We start from the raw sequence: 20,001 nt of genomic DNA, 5'->3' as shown, positions 1-20,001 counted from the left end.
AGTGTTTAGTGTTGTGCTGAAATGTATGCATGAGCTTCTGTGTTCTGGTCTTATGTCTTCCCTCAAACTGGAAGAAGCTGGGCATAGACAAGGCAAGGAACAGTAGCTCTATGCAGCCTGTGTTTTCTATCATAATATAATAAATATAATTTTAGATAAAAACATGTACAACCAAATGGTTATAAAATTTTTAAATCGGTAACACTTAGAGTTCCTGAGAATTGAACATCTGATAAGATAGCCTTTGAGATTCAAGTTCTCGGGCAGCTGACCTTTCAGACCCATCCTGCAGATTAATAGTTTACTTTTTCCTTCCAGTGCAGTTCCTAGAAGCTTCCCTTTTCAAGAAGGACGTTCTTTGAATAATTTAAATGTATGAATGCTGTGGTATAGATGAGACCTACTTATTCTCAATGCCTTTTGTTGACTCAGGAAAGAACGGAGACCTCCTCCCGACGACCGAAGAGGCTGAGGAGCTTGAACGGGCCCTGCAGGCCGTAACTTCTCTCGAGTGCCTGAGTACCATTGGGGTACTTACCCAGTCAGACGGTGTACCAGTCCAGGAGTTGTCAGATAGAGGAATAGGGGTGTTCTCCACAGGTACTGGAGCTTCAGGAATCCAGTCCTTGAGCCGAGAAGTAAACACGGATCTAGGGGAGCTATTGAATGGGCGAATAGTACATGATAATTTTTCTAGTCTAGAGCTGGACGAGAACCTACTCCGTTCTGCTACCTTGTCTAACCCACCTACACCCCTGGCAGGGCAGATCCAGGGGCAGTTCTCTGCCCCAGCCAACGTTGGCCTTACTTCTGCCACTCTGATCAGCCAGAGTGCACTTGGGGAGAGAGCCTTCCCAGGACAGTTTCATGGACTTCATGATGGCAGCCATGCCTCCCAGAGGCCACATCCTGCCCAGCTGCTGAGCAAGGCAGACGACCTAATCACCTCACGACAGCAATACAGCAGTGATCATTCACACTCCTCGCCCCATGGAAGCCATTATGATAGTGAGCACGTGCCGTCTCCCTACAGTGACCATATCACCTCTCCCCACACGACATCTTACTCTGGTGATAATATGGCAGCTACCTTTTCAGCAGAGATGCCCATCATGGCGCAGCACTTGCTCCCAACCCAACTTGAGGTGCCACTTGGAGGAGTGGTAAACCCTAGAACTCACTGGGGTAATCTCCCTGTCAACCTTGGAGATCCCTCTCCATTTAGCAACCTTCTCGGCGCAGATGGACATCTTCTTTCCACTTCCCTATCCACGCCACCCACCACTTCGAACTCAGAGACCACACAGCCTGCCTTCGCCACCGTGACCCCCAGCAGCTCCAGTGTGCTTCCGGGGTTACCGCAGACCAGCTTCAGTGGCATGGGGCCTTCTGCTGAACTAATGGCCTCCACCTCTCCCAAGCAGCAACTCCCTCAGTTCAGCGCAGCCTTCGGCCACCAGCTGAGTTCTCACAGTGGCATTCCTAAGGACCTGCAGCCCAGCCACAGCTCTATAGCCCCTCCTACAGGCTTCACAGTAACAGGTGCCACAGCTACAAGTACCAATAATGCATCTTCTCCCTTTCCCTCCCCTAACTGAGCGTGTCTGTGTGTTTGCAGGCAGGTGGGGAACCCGGTGTTTTCTATCTTTGTTTCCTCTTTAGCACCCCTTCCCCCTTTTCCAAAAGAAGACTTAAAAATAGCAGATGGGAATTAGAGGGGCACCCCCTTCCCAGCTCAACAGGTGGCCAGGCAGTGGACCTTGCTGCAGTGTTCACATGTGCTCCTTAGCACTGGTGCTCATTCCCTCCTGGCAGGTCCACTCGGCCCCTGTGATTTCCTTGGTGGTTCAGCACATTGACTGGATAGGATTGGTTTTTAGCAGCAAGTCCTAGAAGTGGAAGATACCTCAGATTACCAGTGCCCTTTACTATTTCCTAGTATTCAGATCAGTGCTTTCCATTCTATAGCCAGGTTTTTACATAGGTGGTTCTAGATAGAATGATCCTATTAAGTGAGTTCCTGTGTAGGAGATAACTGGTGGTGTATAGAGGCAGGTTAAGGCTCTGACTCAGCAACAGCTGCCAGACACCACCCAGAGGCCAGGATGCCATTCCTAATTGTGATCATGGTTAACTAAAAAGAAAAAAAAAATGTTTTTTGACCACCTGTGAGTGTGTGTGCACCCATGTGTGTGTTTTGTGCAGTGCAGGAAGTAGCTGTCCCATTGGGTTGTTAATTTTTTTTTTTTAACCCCCGTAATGAGTATAAGGCTTTTTTCTCCTTTGTACATCTCACATCCTAGTAAGGTTGGTCATTCTGTCCCACTGAGTTAACTGAAGTTTCTTGAATAGGGAGGGGGGTGATCTGCCCATGTGAATAGCACAACCCTTTTCTGCTAAATGTTAGCCCATAAAGAAGTGAGACACCAAAAGCTGAATTCACATTAGTGATGGGGGCAGGGCGGGGGCGGGTGTCAAACAAGACTTGCCTGGAGTGACTGTGGGGTTGCTGAGGCCATTTTGCCTTTTCAGACCTGCACTTGTTTTTAACCCCTCACTCATGGGACACTTTTGCAAGATGTCATTGAAGAAAATATCTTGATGTGAAAAAGCAGGATAGGTCAGATAGATTTGAAAGATGAAATCTGTGAACTTCTTGATCCATCTTTTGCTTTTGACTTTTTCATGTTTACAGTAGTGATTCTTTGGTAAGATTTGTAAAATGTTGAAGACACTTGTAGAATCAGTGTACCAGTTGTGAAGTGATGTGTAATAACTGAAGGATACACATTTTAAAATTTCTTTCAAAGCAGAACATGGAGATCAGACATACATTTTACCTGCATTTGGTACTTTTAAAATAATTTTAAGAATCTAGGTTTAAGTAAATTTGGTAAAAGTTTTGGGAAATTCTTTTTAAGTATCAGGATTTTAGGGTAAAAAAATCATGTTGGATAGTTTAGTACGTTGGTGACTATGAAATAAATATGTGAGATTTCTTCTTGCCTGCCTTCCCTGCCCTCTGCCCCAGAGAAGGGTGGAGCTAGATTTTAAAGCATCTCTACTCCAATTTTGCTGAGAAGTTTCACTGTTCCTTAAGATACATTGGCTATTTATACCTGAGTCCAGCCTAATTTACATATATATTTTTTAAAAGATGAGCAGAGAGAACATATCTATTAGTGAAGTGGTACAATAATTCATTTATCAGGGAATATTTGATCTTAATTCCTTTCTAATAGGTAAAAGTTTGGACATATTTTCCTATTTCCTATATGTATTCTCTTTATGCCATGCTAGTTCTAACCAGGCCCTTCTTTTGGAAGCTTTTCTTTCTCTGCTTTTTAAAGGAATGATGATGATCAGCAAGCATTATGCAGATACCACGTGCCTGGGATTATGGAGGGGAAATGTCACGTGACTGTATGGAATCATGATATGCCCTATTTTGTATTTATTGAAGTTTCTTTGGGGGCCAAAAATATGTATGTAATATATTCACTTTTTTTTTAAATCATGTTAATTGATTGGAAGATTTATTTTTAATAGCTTTGCCTTTTTTGAAGATTGAAAAATTTCTAAATTATAAGTTATGTTTCAAAGCAAAATTATATTTGGTATCACCATAAATTTCTATTCTGAGTGGTGAGAACACATAATTTGCATATTTCTCACCTGTGAACCTGTGTCAGTAAGCTTTTTTACTTTAGTGCACTGTAATGAAATATTAGTAGTTACCTCTGCTCAAGTCTCATTTAATTTGCTGTGCTATTTTCACATCCCATTGTCATCATCATTAGGTAACACTGAATTCCCATCAATTTCATTTTGTCTCTATTGTGTACTATCTAAAGGTTGTAGCGCAGTAGCATATGGACTTTTTATTAGCCCTTCTTGACAGCAAAGGGCAGGTCATGGGTAGGTAATTTGAACTATTTCTGGCTATTTGTCCCTCGTATTAGCTGCTTAAAAATCTTCAGTTATCAAAACTGAGTTTGCAGTAAGTTGCACATTTTATTGTTTGCAATTTTCTGTTTTATGTGCATTTAAAAGCCCTTCTCTGCTTTCTAGTTGGGAGGCATGAAAATGATCAGGAATGTTGCCAGTTACAGCTTCACACCAAAAACATTGAGGAAATTCACTTTAGATGCCCACCATGATAGCTGAGGAAAGGGCACTTTTAGAAAGTACCAGTGTAGGGTTGAATAATTAGCAAAAACAACTTTTCCTCTTTTCATCTACTTCAAAACAAATATCCAAGCTTGCAATTTGCTTTGCTGTTTCTTGTGAAGAGAGAAGAACATCTATAAGCCCAGAAATATCCATTATGTTTTGTTCTAGTTTTCAGAGCAGTTCTAGTCCTATTATTATTAGTAGGCTTGCTATTAATATGCAAAAAAAAGAAATGAAGTGTCTTTTAAAATTGGTGTCTTTTAAAATAACATTTGTGTTATCATAAGGCAATACTGGAATCAAAAACAAGTTTTATATAAGGTCCTATTTAGGTAGAAACTAGCTTTTATTCTAGTATTCAACGTATGAGATATGGTGGCAGAAGATTCACTCTGTTTCTGCAGTTCTTTGGGACCATTTATAAAGGCCAGTTAGCTTGTGTTACTGTGATTTAATTTTCAAAGTTGCTGCAGTTAATGGATGTGTTCTGTGCTCTGAGGATCTGATACTTATGACTGTGATCTATAGCATCTGAAGAAAAGACGGGCTTTCTCTCCTTTAACTGTTAATATTATTTTAATAAAAGTACTTAAGACGTTGTTTTTTCCTGTGTAAAAATGGCTTAGCAATGTTCATATCTCTGTAGGTTATGTAGCTAGTCAACAATTCAGGACAGTGAATAGCAATTATACTTTACCCACCAAGTGACAGACTATGCAATGGAAAATTTTTCTAATTATTGTCACATAGCTTACACAGCAAAGGATTATTTTCTCTAGTAAACCTACCGTGTGTAATATGCCTACTTTATAAATGACTTCCTGAGCAATTTCATGTTGGCAGGCAGTGTGTGCTGTGTCTAGTGTCCCTCTATGAGAAGATTATAATGTAATGAGAAGCAAATAGGTAGGTATGGAGATAAAGTTGGAAAGTGACTTTTTATTTTATTTTCATTAAAATTGGTGTTATTGTCTTTAGTGGCTTGAGATTAAAGAAAGCTAATACTTTATCTTTGCCAAATACTATTTATAAGATTTATTTCTTAAAGAAGCCCAATCTCTCAGCTGAAGTTAGAGATCACCATTTTCTTGACTAACACTAAAACTTTTCCTTATCAGGTCTTGTCTTCAAAACATGATTACAATCCACAGTGGCAAAGGCAGTTTTGGGATCAGGAAGGAAACTGTGTCCAAGCTACACACAGGTGCCCCTGTCCATCCCAGGTTCATCCTATATGGAAGAAGTTACATTTCCATTGACCTATAGCATGGAATTTTTATAAATTGGCATTAGAATTTGAGCACACAGGCCTAAATCCCTTTCTGTTGGTTTGCTGATCCTGTCTGGGATCCCTTCTGTGCCCTACACCATGGGAGGCTAGTGATGGTTGATCAGCTTCATCAGCAATATCTGTATGAGGTTATTCCTTCTTTTAAAAAATTTAGTTCAAAATGTTGTGGATTGGTATCTCAAAAAGATGAGGATATTAACACTAAACTAATTATTTAATCGTTTTAAAATTCATTAAAAATTTTTACGTGTCTAGTTTTCAGTTTCTTCATCCTTTCTTTTAAAATTCTATTAAATTCTGTTCTTAATCTGTCATATAGAGAATGACTGAATAGCGTGGTCTGCTAAATGGTCAACAGAACTCTCCAGCTTAATGAGGCAATTTAGAGGATTTCTTGGAAAAAAATTTATCATACTTCATTTGTATCTGTTTTATCACCAAAACCTACATTGTTCTAAAGATTTTTTTTCCTGACAGAAAGTATATTTCTAGGGGGATATATACATATATACCCATATGTATGTGTATACATGTATATACACATGGTGTATGCAGATATACACATGTGTATATATTAATTCAAGAATAAACATCTAGGACTGGGGTTGTAGCTCAGTGGTAGAATGTTTACCTTGCAAGTATGAGGCACTGGGTTCGGTCCTCAGCACCACATAAAAATAAATAAATTATAAAGAATAACAAATAGGCAAATATCGTGTCCGTCTACAATTAAATTTAATTTTCCCCCTCAATAAATTGAAAATGACTGAATCTTCACTAATGTTCTATACAAAAGTGAAACAATTTGATGATTTCTTAGTATCTTGGCCTTTATAAGCTTTCCTATATCATATTATAGAGTGAGCCAAAATCATATTTCGTAAATTAAAGTAAAATTTTAAATACCTGTGAAGAACATGTATTGATAATCTGCTAAGCATTTTCCATTGACCAGTGGTTAGAATGGAAAATATAAGCATATATGAATAGTTGTGTCTCTTTGATAACCAGCATTAATTAAAGCTGCAATGTGGTTTAAACTTAGGAAGCCTTTTTTTCACTCCAATTGTTTTTTGTTAACTTTTCTCTCTGTGCTTTGATACAGGATTAAGAAAAGATGTGTCATTTCAGACAGAGAGCAAATTTGGTATGACTTTCTTTACTCAGAGTTCCTGAATATCAGGAGTGTCTGGGTAGTTTGAAGAGCAGAGTTTTGGGTGATCTAAAGCTTAGTGTGACACAGTCCCATTAGAGAAAAATATGAATTCCTAGTAAGCAGTATTGGGCAGCACAGCTTTCCTTCTTCCCTTCTGCCTGCTTGCCTCTGCCCATCCCCGATACTAAAGTATGCACGTGCACACATACTCTGTACTGATCTTGGCCGAAGAGTAATAGAATCCTCTTCTTTCACTTTTTTTTTTTTTTGTTGTTGTTGTTTTTGTTTGTTTGTTTTTCTTAAGCTGGGGACCACTGAAGTAAGCTCTATATGCACCCAAAGTTCCCCATGGAAAAGTTTTCAACACGCAGTGCAGAAGGCTCCAATGCAGCTAAATGTCACGCCTTTGCTTTTACTTGGGGAATAGACTGATTTGCCCTGAAATGACTCCAACCTGCATCGTTAAGGTACAGTTGGCTCCAACGGATTAGTGTTGAAATGAAGAAAAGCTTGACACTTGCTGACATTGTTTCATCTGTTTGGAAGGGTTGAATCAGTTCCTCTCAACAGTGGCAGTTCTTTTCACTGTATAGTATTGAGTATGTCTCAGGGATTCCTTGTGGAAATTAGGGCAGTTTTTAAAAATAAGAAAACAATTTTAAAAGAAACTAAAGGTGACTCATCATTGAAGAGAGCGCAAGAAAGAGAAAACATTTGGTTTAGTAGCCCACGGTGTCTCGCCTAGGACTTCTTTCCTTTCTACTTCAGGCTCTCATCTCAGCTTCAGCATACAGAATCCTTTCCCATCATGCACAGCTTTAAAACTTTTATTTAAAAATTTCCTTCCCCCATGAGCTTTCAGAATACTTATTGTAGATTTTAAGAGAAAAGGTATATTAATTTATGCTATTAACATCACCTCATAAATTATAAGTTTTATACTAAAGCTGTATTGAGTGTAATGAATTATGTTGCCTATGTGTTTAATAGCTAAAAAAAATTATATATGAGCTTTTTTTTTTTCTTTTGACAAACTAGTAAGCACCTTTTTACACTGGATTTCTGCCGTGTCAAGGTGTATAGCTATCCTTTGCTACCTTGCAGATATATAAAATAAAAAGGATATCCTGGGGCCTCAAAATGTAGAACACCTTTAGACCATTTATTATTATTCATAGAACTGTTGAGAATCATGTTCTTTAGTAAATGATCTGTGGTTTACACTTAAGATGGCTAGAAGCTTAGTTACAGGGTAAATAGAAATACATAGATCAAGTAAAACTCCAACTACTGTAGCTGGAATTTGTAAACTAAGTTTTTAAGACCTCTTTTATTTCCTATGGATTTATTCTTTAATTTACAGTTTATTCTGTAAGTTGGGAAGTAAAATAGAGAAAATAAGTCTAGATGTTCTCAGTGTCTTATTCAGGAACTTTTTTATCCCTCCTCACTAAGGAATTCCCACTGTGACTTAAAAATAGAATTAAATTACTTGTGTGCATGTATATGTTTTTACACACATGCAAAAATATTCATTGAGGCACGTGTGTGAGAGAGATGAATGTGTGCTAATGTACAAATAGAGAAAGGTAACCGAATGTATTGTAGAAATATGATTTATTTAGTTGAGGATGTTAAGAGTTAACTTTCTCATTGTCTCTGTTGTATAAATATACCAAATTCTTCATTATGTTATATTATGTTAAAAGGCAAGCTCTGATATCATGTACGTTTTATTTTAACTTTTGGATTAACTTATGTTTTTTTAAGTGACATGAGAAACAGCAGATTCTAAGACCAGCCTCTCATTTTTTAACATAAAAGCAAGAGAGGGAGAGACAGATAGACAGACAGACCCAGACAGGATCTGTGTTTATCTATTGGGGTAATGGGACCAGAGATCTGTTGAACCTCTTTTATGTTACTAATAGTTTTCTTAATATTCTGAGTAATAAAATATTATTGATCATTGACGTTAAAAATTAAGGCCTTTTATAAAGAATTTTTTTTTGAAGGGGAGTTGTTGGGATCATTTCACCGTGCATATTTCAAAGCTGGGGTGATTTCAGTTATTTCCAAAGCATTTTTTAAAAAATTATTCAGTTGTACCATTAATTAGGAAGTTAGAGAGCCCCATCTTTTTGCTGTAGGAAAAATTATGCTACCCTTGACTTTTACCTGATTGGTGTGGAATTAAAAAACATTCCTTTGAGTTTTAGTTATCATTTTGCTATACACTCTTTACTGGAGTATCTGGTGATATAGAATAGTCAAAATTAGAGTTATTAAGTGTCCCAGTCATATTTACTTTTAATATTAAAAAACCATGTGCTTTGAGATATGTCAAAACAACTTCTGATACTGCATCCGTATTTGTAGTCCTCCTTGAAGCTTCATTGACTTCCTCTTGGATACAGTTAAGACCTAGGAAAGCTTTATATGTTGTTCTTTTACAGTTGTATCGTTATTTTTGTAGCATCTCCCAGTTCCATTCGCTCTTGCTTTTGGATTTTAATCTGCATTTCTTGTACATATGCATGCAAATGAAAGAAGGGAGTTTGTATTGGTGCCATTTCTCCCTTCAGTTGCTGGTTAATGGAATTTGCTAGAATAAATTCCCCCTGATTGAAGGGTAAAGACAGACCCTTTTGTGTATATCTGTACAGAGATGTGTATATGGGATGTGGTGGCACTTTGCTGAATGTGAATTTGCCTTGTCAATGGAAAGACTGAAAAGTATTATGTTTATTTATACATTTGTATAAATCTATATATACACGTATGTATATGTGTGTGTATAGATAAAGCTATATACATATATTTCCCTAAAAAAAAAAAAGTGTGTGTATAATAGGTAACAGCCTTTGTTAAGCAGGATTATATATCTACAGAAAATTCTGGATTATTCTGTAAGCCAGAGGAGGTAACCTTCTAGAGTACATCATCTGAGCATACTAAAATGCAAGTCCTTTGGATTGTAGTCTTACTTAAGGCTGTCAGAAATGATGTCTAACTATTTTTACTCACAGTTCCACTCTCTTTATCGTCCCTACCTTCTGCTAGTTAATCTCTCATGAGTGAAAAGCAAAATCACACATCATTTTTTTTCCTCTATAATTATGTCCTTTCAAGCTAGAAGCATTTGACTTAAACATATTTCATTAACTTCTCAGTTGTTTCTTTTAAAGATATTTATTTCTGAATTTTGCCAGAAGATAGAAGTATTTTCTACAGTACTCTTGAGAATTGGTAGTCATCTTTGTCTCAAAAACAGGAAAAAAAAAAAAAAAAAAAAAGGCAACATTCAAACAAAACTAATTTAGAAAGTTTTACCTAGATAATTTCTGGTTATTTAACTTACTTTGAAAAAAACACATAAGTATTTTGATTTACTGTCAGCAAATAGTTTGATTTACTTTGTGATTGAATTATAAATTTACCATTTGCATTTTAAAGGAAAGCATACAAAATCACATGTAAGCCTCTTGAATTCTGTAACTCACTTTACTCATGTTGAAACTGCTTTAATTAATTCTGCCATATTTCCTTTTGACTTATCTCACAGTGTGACATTCTGTTTTAACTTTGCTGCAGCTCTCTAGAAAACTCGCATCCCTATATATTGTGCCTTTAAATCTCTTATGCACACACAGACAAAAGTGTATATATACATGTTGGAGCATGTGTACATACACTTTGTTAAAACTCACACAGTATGTGGGAGTGGACGTATAGATATTCAAAGGCAATGAAATGTTGCTCTCTAGATATATATGTATATAAATAGTGTTGATATAACTGTATATACACATGTATATGTATGAGTTTTAAATGGCAATCTTTTACATTTAGCAAAATGCTGCCCCTACTGGAATATTGTCGCTGCAATGGCAGTTGTATGTATGATTTAAAATACATTATCAAAAATTATTTAAAGAACATTTAAAAGTCTCATCTAAAGACATCCACACATTATTTATTTATCTTCCTTTTCCTTGTATTGTTATGTTTGTTTAACTGAAAGGGAGACCGTTTTAAAAAATGCCATCTATCCCATGAAAGACAAGATTCACTTGAAGAACTTTGTGCATTTTTTCCTCTCTGAGATGGAGATGTACCCCACAGCACAGCCTGTTTGTTTCAGTTATAAAACAATCCTAATATTTCCACCAGTTTGCCTCTTCCTTTCATTAATAAATGATGATCATTGAGATCATTTTGCCTGGAGGGAAGTTAACTACTCTCTCACTGCAGGGAAATATATCACCTAGTTGTTATTCTGCCTTGTTCAAAATTCAACTTTGAAAGAAGACAGCTCTCTCTCGGGAACCTGTCTTAAGCACATTTTGCATTTATTTAGTTAAAGGTCTTCCCAATCATTTTCTTAAAAAAAAAAAAAAAACCAAAAAGCCGAAGAACTCCAAGTTGCATGTGTTTGTCATTTAATTTTTATTCCCCACAGCTTCAGGTAGTTTTCATTAGTAGATCAGCTTGACACACTGAATGCAAGAACATAAAGGAAAAAAAATTAGCTGTTGAATATTATTTTATTTCCTGATGAGTTGGTAGCAGATTACATCTCAAGAATATATATAGAGAGGAAGGTAGATGGACAGTCCTAAACTGTAAGATGTTAGAGGGGGTAAAAATGGAGTATGGGAACCCCGGAAGACTAAATGGAGAGGTTGGGGTTGGAATGATTTTACAGAGTATCTTAGCTGGAACTTGATATCAGAAGCAGCCTTTAACAAAAAGCCTCTTGGCACTAACTACAGTACTGAAGCCGAAGTTGAAACCAAGTTGCAGTGGGAAATCAAAGGTGAGGTGGCTGATTAGAAACCAGTGAATGACAGGTTGGACAGTTTTAAAATCTCTTCTAACAAAGTAACTGCACGGTAGCAAGGACTAGCAGTTCTCTAAGCTCTTCTTTTTCAGTGTTCTCATTCACCTTGGCACACAAGTATGTTTAATATGCCATACATTAAAAATATGTAGAAAACAAAACAAAAAAAGCTGCTTAAAGGGAATTTACGAACCAAGAATCTTCTCCTCTGTGTTTGAGTTAATGGTGTGGCTACAAGCTTGGTCATATGCACAAAAACTGGGAGCCACTCATTTCTGCAGACCGCAGAAGGAAGACAGGAGGTGGTAGGTTTTGGTGGGGCCTGTGTGGGTTAGAAAGGCATGTCTGTGGCATAGAGGGTAGTGTTGCTGGCAGAGAACACATTTTGGGAGATGATGGGTTTGGGGTTTGTAATTTCCCTTTAAACAAGAAGAGATGGCTCACATTTTCCATATATATCTCAATGAATGTACTGTATTACTGTTTTAAAAATTTGATGAAATAATAATGGATTGGTCTCCTTTTGTTATCTGGTCCTTGTTTAATTTGTTTAAGGGTTTTTGTATACAAAAGTTTACATTTTTATGTATATTTTTCTTGTGTAAAAACTGATGTAATATGTGTATAAAACACTGTATGTATTATCTGTATATAGTGTGACAAAATGATTTTTCTTTCTTTCTTTTGGATGTATTAATAAATCTTGCTGTGAAGTACCCTTGGTTTTAGTATAATTTTCTTAGCCTGGATGTTGATGAAGCTACTAATCTAAGGAAGGTTTTTTTTTTTTTTAAATTCCCCTTTGTTATTAAATGTAGTATTTTTCAATTCTTAAGTTTTAGCAGCAACTCTTGGGAGATATATTCATGGTCTTTAGGGTCAGACTGACGGTGATTTCAAATAGTAATAGCTGTCGATAAATTAAATTTTATCCAAGGTGATTTATAATTATGGTATCCAACCTTGAAGTTCAACCAGAAGTTGCATTTGAAATTGTTATCTGCTGTAATGGAGGTCTTACAAACCAGTTTCTATTTAACTTCCTCAGAAGCCCCTTATCTCTTTATGAACACAAAAATTTCATGCTATGTAACCAAAGTTAAAAAAAAAAAAAACCAGGGGCTGTGGGTGTGGCGCAGTAGTAGAGTGCTTGCCTAGCATGTTCAAGGCCCTGGGTTGATTCCCCAACATTGCAAAACAAAAAAACACTTTTTTTTTTTGCTGTACTGGGGAGTGAACCTGGGAGAACTTTACCATTGAGTACATCCCCAGCCTATTTATTCACTTTAAAACTTATTTGTTTACTTTCACAGTGCTGGGATTGAACCCAGGGCCTTTAGCATGCATGGCAGATGTTCTACCACTGAGCTGCATCCTCAGCCTGGATTTTTTGTTTTGAGACAGGGACTAATTGAGTTGCCCAGGCTGGCCTGGAATTTGCTATTGACCTCAGCCTCCCAAATAAATGGTATTACAGGCTTGCACCACTGTGACCCCTGAAATACTCATTTCTTTAAAGCATTGCCAAGGGCCTGCCTTATTTCACTGTGGAATTGAATTGGTTATTTTTTTTTTTGTAGATTGGAATTTTTTATTTCCTATACTATCTTATTTGCTGAGGGAAGATTTAGTGTAAACTGTTTTGCAGTACACATAAAGGTTAGAACAAAATTCCCAAATTAATAACCACCTAACCAAATGCTCCATTTATTGAGTTGCACTATTTGTGTTTGGGGGTTGATAGGTATGGGTGTGGCATTTGGATATGTTTTCATTTTCTTTGGTCTCTAATCCAGGCATGTTTGAGATGGATTCTAAAATCTTACTTCCCTTCCATTAAAGAAATGAACTTTTTTTTTTTTTCTTGTGTGAGCCTGGGGATCAAACTGTGGCCTTGGCTCACACTAGAAAAGTGTTCTACAGCATTGAGCTACATCCCCTACCTAAGAAATGAACATTTTGAGACTAGAAGCATATCTCCACAGTTATAGTAAAACAGCTAACATTAACAAAAGTGTGTCCATCCATTTCTCTTTTGGAACTGACAAGGTCTGGAGAATTATGCTCAAAATTGATCTGTTTGTATCTTCAATTATATGGTAGTTGATTTTAAATAATTTCTGTTATTTTGTACTTAAGGATGCTTTTCTAAATATTCATGCAAACTCTTGATATTTAGCTAAATTCTTGTTTTTAAAAAAAATAGGCTTGCCTCCTATGGCTACTATCAGTACAATTTTTTTTTTTTTTTTTTTTGTGGACCTCAGGATTGAACACAGGTTTGTTCTACCACCAAGGTACATCCAGCTCTTATTTTTTATTTTGAGACAGGGTTTCCCTAAGTTTCCCAGCCTGGCCACAAACTTGCCATTCTGCTGGGATTACAGGTAGGTGCCACAGCACCCAGTTTGACACAACATCTTTAAAGGTGTGATTTTGAGATTCCATGGATTGCCATGTAATGGCAAAAATTAGAGAATATATTTTTATTAATGTATTCTTTAGCTCATCTCTACCTCTTTGATCTTCCCTTTGCTTCATTTAGATGAACAATAATTCTTTCAAGGGCTGGGGATGTAGCTCAATGGTACAACACTTAAATCAGCATGCATAGGGCTCTGGGTTCAGTCCCCCATACTGCCAAAAAAGAAAAGCACGTGTTGTTTAAAATCCTTATTTGCATTAATTTGTACCTCAGCAATATGTGGTTCTGAACACTAAAGTGATATTTTGTCCCTTTCATGGTACTGTTCTGAAAAATTCCTTGTTAACATGATGTGACAATAGTTATTTTCCTTCTTTTAAAATCCCTGTGATGGAGAGGGATGCCTAATGTTGGCACTCTGAAATTTCTGTCAGTAGTATGCTATTGCTATTTCTAGTCCATTTTCCCAATCTTCTGTCTTTCCGGTCTTACATTTTAAACACTTTATATTTTTGAGCATTTGTGTTGGGAACAGTGAGACACATGGGAATGAGTCACAGTTGGAGTCTACATACAAAGACTTTGCTATGCAGTGGGAGAGAAAAGATGCATTAAAGACCATAAGCGGCAGAACTAGTTAGTGCTCAGAGGAATGACAGTGCTGCCCCTGTCGGGAGGTGGCTGCCAACCAAGAGACTGGGGAAAATTTCTGGAGAAGTGTTGGAACGGAGCATTCGAAGTTGGACTTTCGGAAATGGAGAACAGGATCCGCAAGCAGAGGACAGCATAAGCAGTCAGGATACCTCGGGACTGTGGGGAGAAGAGAATGGGAGAGAGCCCGCAGAGCTCGTGGGGGGCCAGGAGGGGCCATCCTGTGATTCAGGATGACTGACCTGGCATCACGATTTAGGAAGCTGAGTTCCCATTGCATTGGGACAAGTTAGGATAGGTAAATGAGGAAGTCAAACGTATTTAGTAAAAATGGAAAGGAAAGGAGACTTCAAAAGGACTTGAAAATAGACTGATATTAGATGTCGGGGGGGGGGGAGGGAGAGGAGATATTAGAAGAATTTTCATCCCTGGATTTCTGGAAGAATGGCAGTTTTAGCGACAGAGGTGGGCAGCAGTAACTCCAGGCAGTGCGTTGCAGCTATACAAAGTTTGGGTTGGCAGCAGGACCCACGTGCAGATGGCCAACTTGAGGGCTCTTAAGAAAGACCCAATGGGCTGGAATTGTGGCTCAGCGGAGCACTTGCCTAGCATGTGTGAGGCACTGGGTTGGATTCTCAGCACCGCACATAAATAAATGAATAAAATAAAGGTCCATCAATGTCTAAAAAATATTAAAAAAAAAAAAAAAAAAACTCAAGCTGAAGAGACAGAGGGGGAGTTACCGGCATAGAATGAATGGAACCTTGAAGTTGGCTGTAAATAATCAAGGAAGAAAGATAAGGACAGCTGTTTGGAGAGCCACTCTGTTATCCATTTTTATTTTATTTTGTTTTTAACAGGACTTAAAAGAGAGCTCAAATGATTTGTTCAGTCTTCCAGCTAGTAGACTGTACATCTGCTGTTCAGAGTGTACTGTTTCCCTGGCCTACCAGCACTCCCCTAGGAAGGATGACATTGAGGAAATCTACCCCTCCCCCAACCCTTGCCTAGGGAGGACCTAGGGAGCACTGCCTGCTCCCCACTCTCCATCGCCATGACCTCCTGCTTGACACCTCTAGACTGTGCTCCAGCACCCACATCCTTAACTCCTGAAACCCTAACCCTAAGCACAGCATGCCCGCTCCATGGGTGCACATTAAATATTACTGAATGGAGGGCGTACCCTGAAGAAGTGGGTGAATAGAAGGAGGGCAGAGTTGAAGAGACAGAGATCTGGTGACAGGTAGAATAGTAGGAGCTGGTGAAGGCTCTGTACTCCGGGGAAAGACTTCCTTGGTTCTCCACTTGATTCTGTTATTCGTAAGTTGTGTGATCCTAGGCAAGCCATTTCACTTTCTCTGATGTGTTGTCCTCATCTGCAAAACACATTGGGAGTGCTTCATGACACAAGCACATGAAAAGCACTTACAACAGCACATGGTAAATTTTAGTTTTTTTTTTTTTTTTTATAATGAGGGAAAAATTGATGACGAATAACATCAAGTAAATGTAAGTAAATATCTGAGGAAGTGACCAAGGGGACAGAGGTTAGCAGTACAGGAGGGAGCTTGGGCAAGAAGTTACTGATTTTTGAAATCCAAGAGGTTATAGGGTAGCCGTTACATGGACTTATTTTACCCAATCAAGTTCCAAAATGTTTTAGGATGTATTCAGTTCCTGAAATTCTGTTAACTTATATATAAAATTTCCTTTGCTATATATTTTCTAAAAATTCTCCTACCTTTTTCTTACAAAATACAAAGCATCATATAATGGAACAAAATCTATCAACAGGGAACCACCATTTGACTCAGCTATCCCACTCCTTGGTTTATATTCAAAGGACTTAAAATCAGCATACTACGATGACACAGCCACATCAATGTTTATAGCAGCTCAATTCATAGTAGGTAAACTATGGAACCAACCTAGGTGCCCTTCAACAGATGAATGAACAAAGAAAATGTGACAAAGTAAATATATACCATGGAATATTTACTCAGCTTTAAAGAAAAATGAAATAATGGCATTTGTAGGTAAATGGATGGAACTAGAGAACATCATGCCAAGTGAAATAAGCCAGTCTCAGAAAATCAAAGGCCACATGTTTTCTCTGAAAAGCAGATGCTGATCCATAGTGGGGTTGGGGGGAGAATGAAGGAACTTTGGATTGTGCAGAGGGGAGTGAGAAGAGAGTTGGGATTGTGGGGATGGGAAGGATGGTATATATATATATATATATATATATACACCCTATATATATGTATGATTACACTACTATTGTGACTCAGCACCAGGCACAGCCAGAGGGATGAGAAGTTGTGCTCCATTTGTGTACACTGTGTCAAAATGCCTTCTAGGGCTGGGGCTGTGACTCAGTGGTGGAGTGCTTGCCTAGCACAAATGAGGCACTGGATTAGATCCCCAGCACCACATAAAAAACAAAACAAAACAAAATAAACACACAAAATAAAGCTATTGTGTCCATCTACAACTAAGAATATTTTTAAAAAATGCATTCTACTGTCACATAACTAATTAGAACAAAGAAAGAAAAAAAGAGAGAGAAAGAGAAAAATCTATCATTGGATCCTGATTTGAAGAATATCTTTTGGGTTAAAAATTACATAAGATGAATTCTAGATAGGGAAGAGGGGTGGGAGGGAAAGGGAGGGGGCAGGGGATTAGCAAGGGTGGTGGAATATGATGGACATCGCTATTCAAAGTATATGTATGAAGACTCAAATTGGGTGTCAACATACTTTATATACAAAGATATGAAAAATTGTGCTCTATATGTGTAATAAGAATTGTAATGCATTCTGCTGTCGTGTATGTAAAAAATTAAATCAATAAAAAAATTACATAAGAAAATAAAATTTAGCAGGAGATCCTCTATCAAAAGCTGCACTTATTTCCAGGTGCGGTGGCACACGTCTTTAATCCCAGAGGCTCGGAAGGTTGAGACAGGAGGATTGCGAGTTCAAAGCCATCCTCAACAAAAGTGAGGCACTTAGCAACTCAGTAGATACAAAGTAATAAAATACAAAATAGGCCTGGGAATGTGGCTCAGTGGTCAGGTGCCCCTGAGTGCAATTCCCGGCCCTACCTCTCCCTCAAAAAAAAAAAAAAAAAAAAAAAAGATGCGCACACCTCTAGTTCCAATGACTCAGGAGGCTGAGGCAGGAGGAATGCAAGTTTGAGGCCAGCCTCAGCAATTTAGTGACACCATGTCTCAAATAAAAAAGGGACTGGGAATGTACTCAGTGGTAAAGCATCCCTGGGCGGTTCAATCCCCAGTACCAAAAAATAAAATAAAATAAAATAAATTCATGGGGCTGGGGTTGTGGCTCAGTGGTAGAGCACTTGCCTAGCGTGTATGAAGCACTGGGCTGGATCCCTGGCACCGCATAAAAATAAACAAATAAAGGTACTGTGTCCATCTACAACTAAAAAAATTAAAAAATAAAATAAAATCTTATTGCTTAAGATAATGGCCTAAAGCATATAATGGAACCTGAATAAACTGTCACTCACTACAATGCTAGCAAAAGCCAAATAGTACATCCGACTCCCTTGGGTGGGAGAAGACAAGGAACCTTCAAATATATCTTGAGATACTCAAAATGGGTGACCTTGTCTAAAACACTCATTTGTCAGTTTATGCTTGATTCTCAGCATTTCATTTATCTGTGACCTGTTTCCCCTCAAAAGTCTACTCAGAATATTAGTTAAGAATGTGCCTCAATAGGACAGACAGCAGAATACATCAGACACTAGAAAAGCAATATGTCAATCAATGGAAGGGTAACTGATGTGATACAGCAATCTGTATACGGGGTAAAGTTGGGAGTTCATAACCCACTTGAATCAAACTGTGAAAGATGATGTATTAAGAACTGTGTAATGTTTTGAACGACCAACAATAAAAAAAAAAAAAAAAAGAATGTGCCTCCAAGCCAGGTGAGGTGGCTCATGCATATAGTCCCAGCTACTCAAGAGACTGAGGCGGGTGGATCACAAGTTTGAGGCCAATCTCAGCATCTGAGTGAGACCCTGCCTCAAAGTAAGATGAAGGGGGCTAGGGATGTGGCTTAGTAGTAAAATTCGTGTTTACCAAGTACAAGGGCATGGATCGGGTCCCCAGTGCTGCAAAAAAAAAAAAAAAAAAAAAAAAATGCATCCAGTGTCTTTTTTTGTTTTTAATTTTATGTACTGCTGGAATAACACTGCCCAAATCGTGTTTGAATTTTGATATAAAAGTATAACATGTTTGCAGCTATTACCTACATTTATCTCTCAAAATAATACGAAGCTTGGAGCTCTAATTTACTTGTGTTATTATCATTTGTTTCTCTTATCATATTCTTGCTTAATTAACAGGCTAACTTTAGAAAATAAACTTATTGCTGAAAAATTGATAGTAAATTTGATTTATATGAATTAGTCATGCTTTCTTATTGTCATAAGTTACCAAATTCGAGATGCTTTCTTTGGGGAAATATTTTTTTCTAAGACCAAATAAATAATGTTCCCAGAAAATGCAACAAAATATTAAAATCATGTATTCTTTTTTTAATGTTTATTTTTTAGTTTTAGGTGGACACAATATCTTTATTTTACATTTATGTGGTGCTAAGGATCGAACCCAGGGCCTCATGCATGCCAGGCAAGCGCTCTACCCCTGAGCCACAACCCCAGCCCTAAAATTGTGTATTCTTAGATATCTGATCAAATGATGTTTAAAATAAGTTGCTAAGAACAGAAGCTATTCTGGGTACTATTAAGCTAGTCTGTTAGGGAAAAAAATGATTCTTAAAGGCAGAATTTTATTGTTGGAACAGCAGAAATCTCAGTCTTGCTTTGGGACAATTTTTAACTGGTGTGATATTTGTAAACCCAAACATTGATAAATAAACAGCCTTCTAGAATAGCACTGGGCAGAAGTTCAAATTGTTTCAGCACACCAGAGGGTTTGGGAGAATAACCTTATCTTTCTGGGCCTTGGTTTCCTCATCTGTAATTAAGAGAATTTGGCAGATCCATCATTGCTAAACTTTGCTCTGTGAACATGCTCAAGGCAGGTGGGATTAGGATGTGGTGGGGTTCGACAATCTGTGAGGCTCCACATGCCCTTTTTCCTTTTAATGGGCTTTGTTTCCACCATGAGTTATGAAGCTAAAGATTTAAAATGTCTGGGTGCAACAGTAGTGCATCTGACTCCAGGTCAGAAGATGGTGTGTTCAAATGAAAAATGACTAAAAATCAGGGGCTTCCACAGTGGTGCATGCCTATAATCCTAGCGGTTTGGGAGGCTGAGGCAGGAGGATCACGGAGTTCAAAGCTAACCTCAGCCAAAGTGAGGTGCTAAGCAACTCAGTGAGACCCCATCTCTAATTAAATACAAAACAGGGCTGGGGATGTGGCTCAGTGGTCAGATGCCCCTGAGTTCAATCCTGGGT

At 37.8% G+C, this 20,001-nt stretch overlaps 1 protein-coding gene across 13 annotated transcripts in view; it reads left to right on the top strand.

Annotated features, from left to right (window-relative positions):
• Ino80d (INO80 complex subunit D) overlaps nucleotides 1-12,179 on the top strand; it is a 70,537-nt gene extending 58,358 nt beyond the window's left edge. For 12 of the 13 annotated variants that reach the window (XM_078017888.1, XM_078017893.1, XM_078017887.1 and 9 more), the window contains one exon: nucleotides 433-12,179. In XM_078017888.1, the coding sequence (XP_077874014.1) occupies nucleotides 433-1,598 (1,166 nt within the window). In that variant the 3' untranslated portion in view covers nucleotides 1,599-12,179. The remainder of the gene's footprint in view (nucleotides 1-432) is intronic. The other variant, XM_078017895.1, reaches the window with a different exon arrangement.
• The last annotated feature ends 7,822 nt before the right edge of the window (nucleotides 12,180-20,001 follow it).

The sequence above is a fragment of the Ictidomys tridecemlineatus genome, chromosome 7, assembly GCF_052094955.1.
Source record: "Ictidomys tridecemlineatus isolate mIctTri1 chromosome 7, mIctTri1.hap1, whole genome shotgun sequence".
NCBI lineage: Eukaryota > Metazoa > Chordata > Mammalia > Rodentia > Sciuridae > Ictidomys > Ictidomys tridecemlineatus.
Note: the sequence above shows the minus strand (reverse complement) of the source record. Positions and strands in the feature narration are given on the sequence as shown.